The sequence below is a fragment of the Etheostoma spectabile genome, chromosome 15 (assembly GCF_008692095.1).
Source record: "Etheostoma spectabile isolate EspeVRDwgs_2016 chromosome 15, UIUC_Espe_1.0, whole genome shotgun sequence".
NCBI classification, from domain to species: Eukaryota; Metazoa; Chordata; class Actinopteri; order Perciformes; family Percidae; genus Etheostoma; species Etheostoma spectabile.
The window spans coordinates 1,570,645-1,571,469 of NC_045747.1; the positions used below are offsets into that span (position 1 = coordinate 1,570,645).

At 41.2% G+C, this 825-nt stretch overlaps 1 protein-coding gene across 7 annotated transcripts in view; it reads right to left on the reverse strand.

Annotated features, from left to right (window-relative positions):
* LOC116703526 (RNA binding protein fox-1 homolog 2) overlaps window positions 1-825 on the reverse strand; it is a 46,046-nt gene that overhangs the window by 2,424 nt on the left and 42,797 nt on the right. For all 7 annotated transcript variants that reach the window (XR_004335450.1, XM_032538309.1, XM_032538310.1 and 4 more), the window contains one exon: window positions 562-668. Coding sequence is in view for 6 of the 7 variants with exons in the window: in XM_032538309.1 (XP_032394200.1) it covers window positions 562-668 (107 nt within the window). In the remaining variant the exon portion in view is untranslated. The remainder of the gene's footprint in view (window positions 1-561; window positions 669-825) is intronic.

Genomic DNA, 825 nt, shown 5'->3' on the forward strand with positions numbered 1-825 from the left:
AAAAAACTGTAAGTAGGTTATTGATTATAGCATGACAAATACATTCTAATTCGATTCAATTTGTTTTATGCTATAATCAAAAAAATCATTTTTTTGTGGTTTCTTATATAAACTGGCACAAAATGTCACTTGGTCCCAACTAGGGAAGCTACTGTTCTCAGTTAATTATCAGAGTTGATATGGTTTCATAAATTCAGTTGATTACTAAATAGTCATCATTCAATTACATTCATTTGGCTCCCCATGTTCCCAATCAGGTAAATGTTACACTACATCCAATCTTCTGCTACATTTCATGGTAAAAGTCTTGCTGGCTTTTGCTCTCCTCCTAACCATTTGTATCCATCTATTAGTTCTGCGTTACTGAACACAAATGTCCTGATACATCCTATAATTCTATCATCAGTCTAGTCTCTCTGTTATGGCATAATGTATTCGTTTAGATTCTGCACAGCCAATCGGTTCTGCACATCTGTACTGAAGCTGGTTTCTGACACTGCGGAGCATCTTTACAGTCTGCATGTCAGCACGCCTGTGTGTCAGTCAGGTTTGTGACCTCACCTGTCGCTGTAGGCGGCAGCTGCGGCGGTTGCTCCGGTTACGGCGGCCGGCTGGGCATAGCGATAAGCGGCGGCGGCAGCAGCAGCAGCAGCGGCAGGGTAGCCTCCCTAAAAACACACACACACACACACGCAAGAATTAAGTCATCTGCCTCTAAGGAAGACACCCGGTTAAGGTGTGTAAATGAGTGGGGGAGGGGCACCAAATAGAAATAGAATATACTGACATTTCATCCTAAGAAATGTTATATATATATATATATAT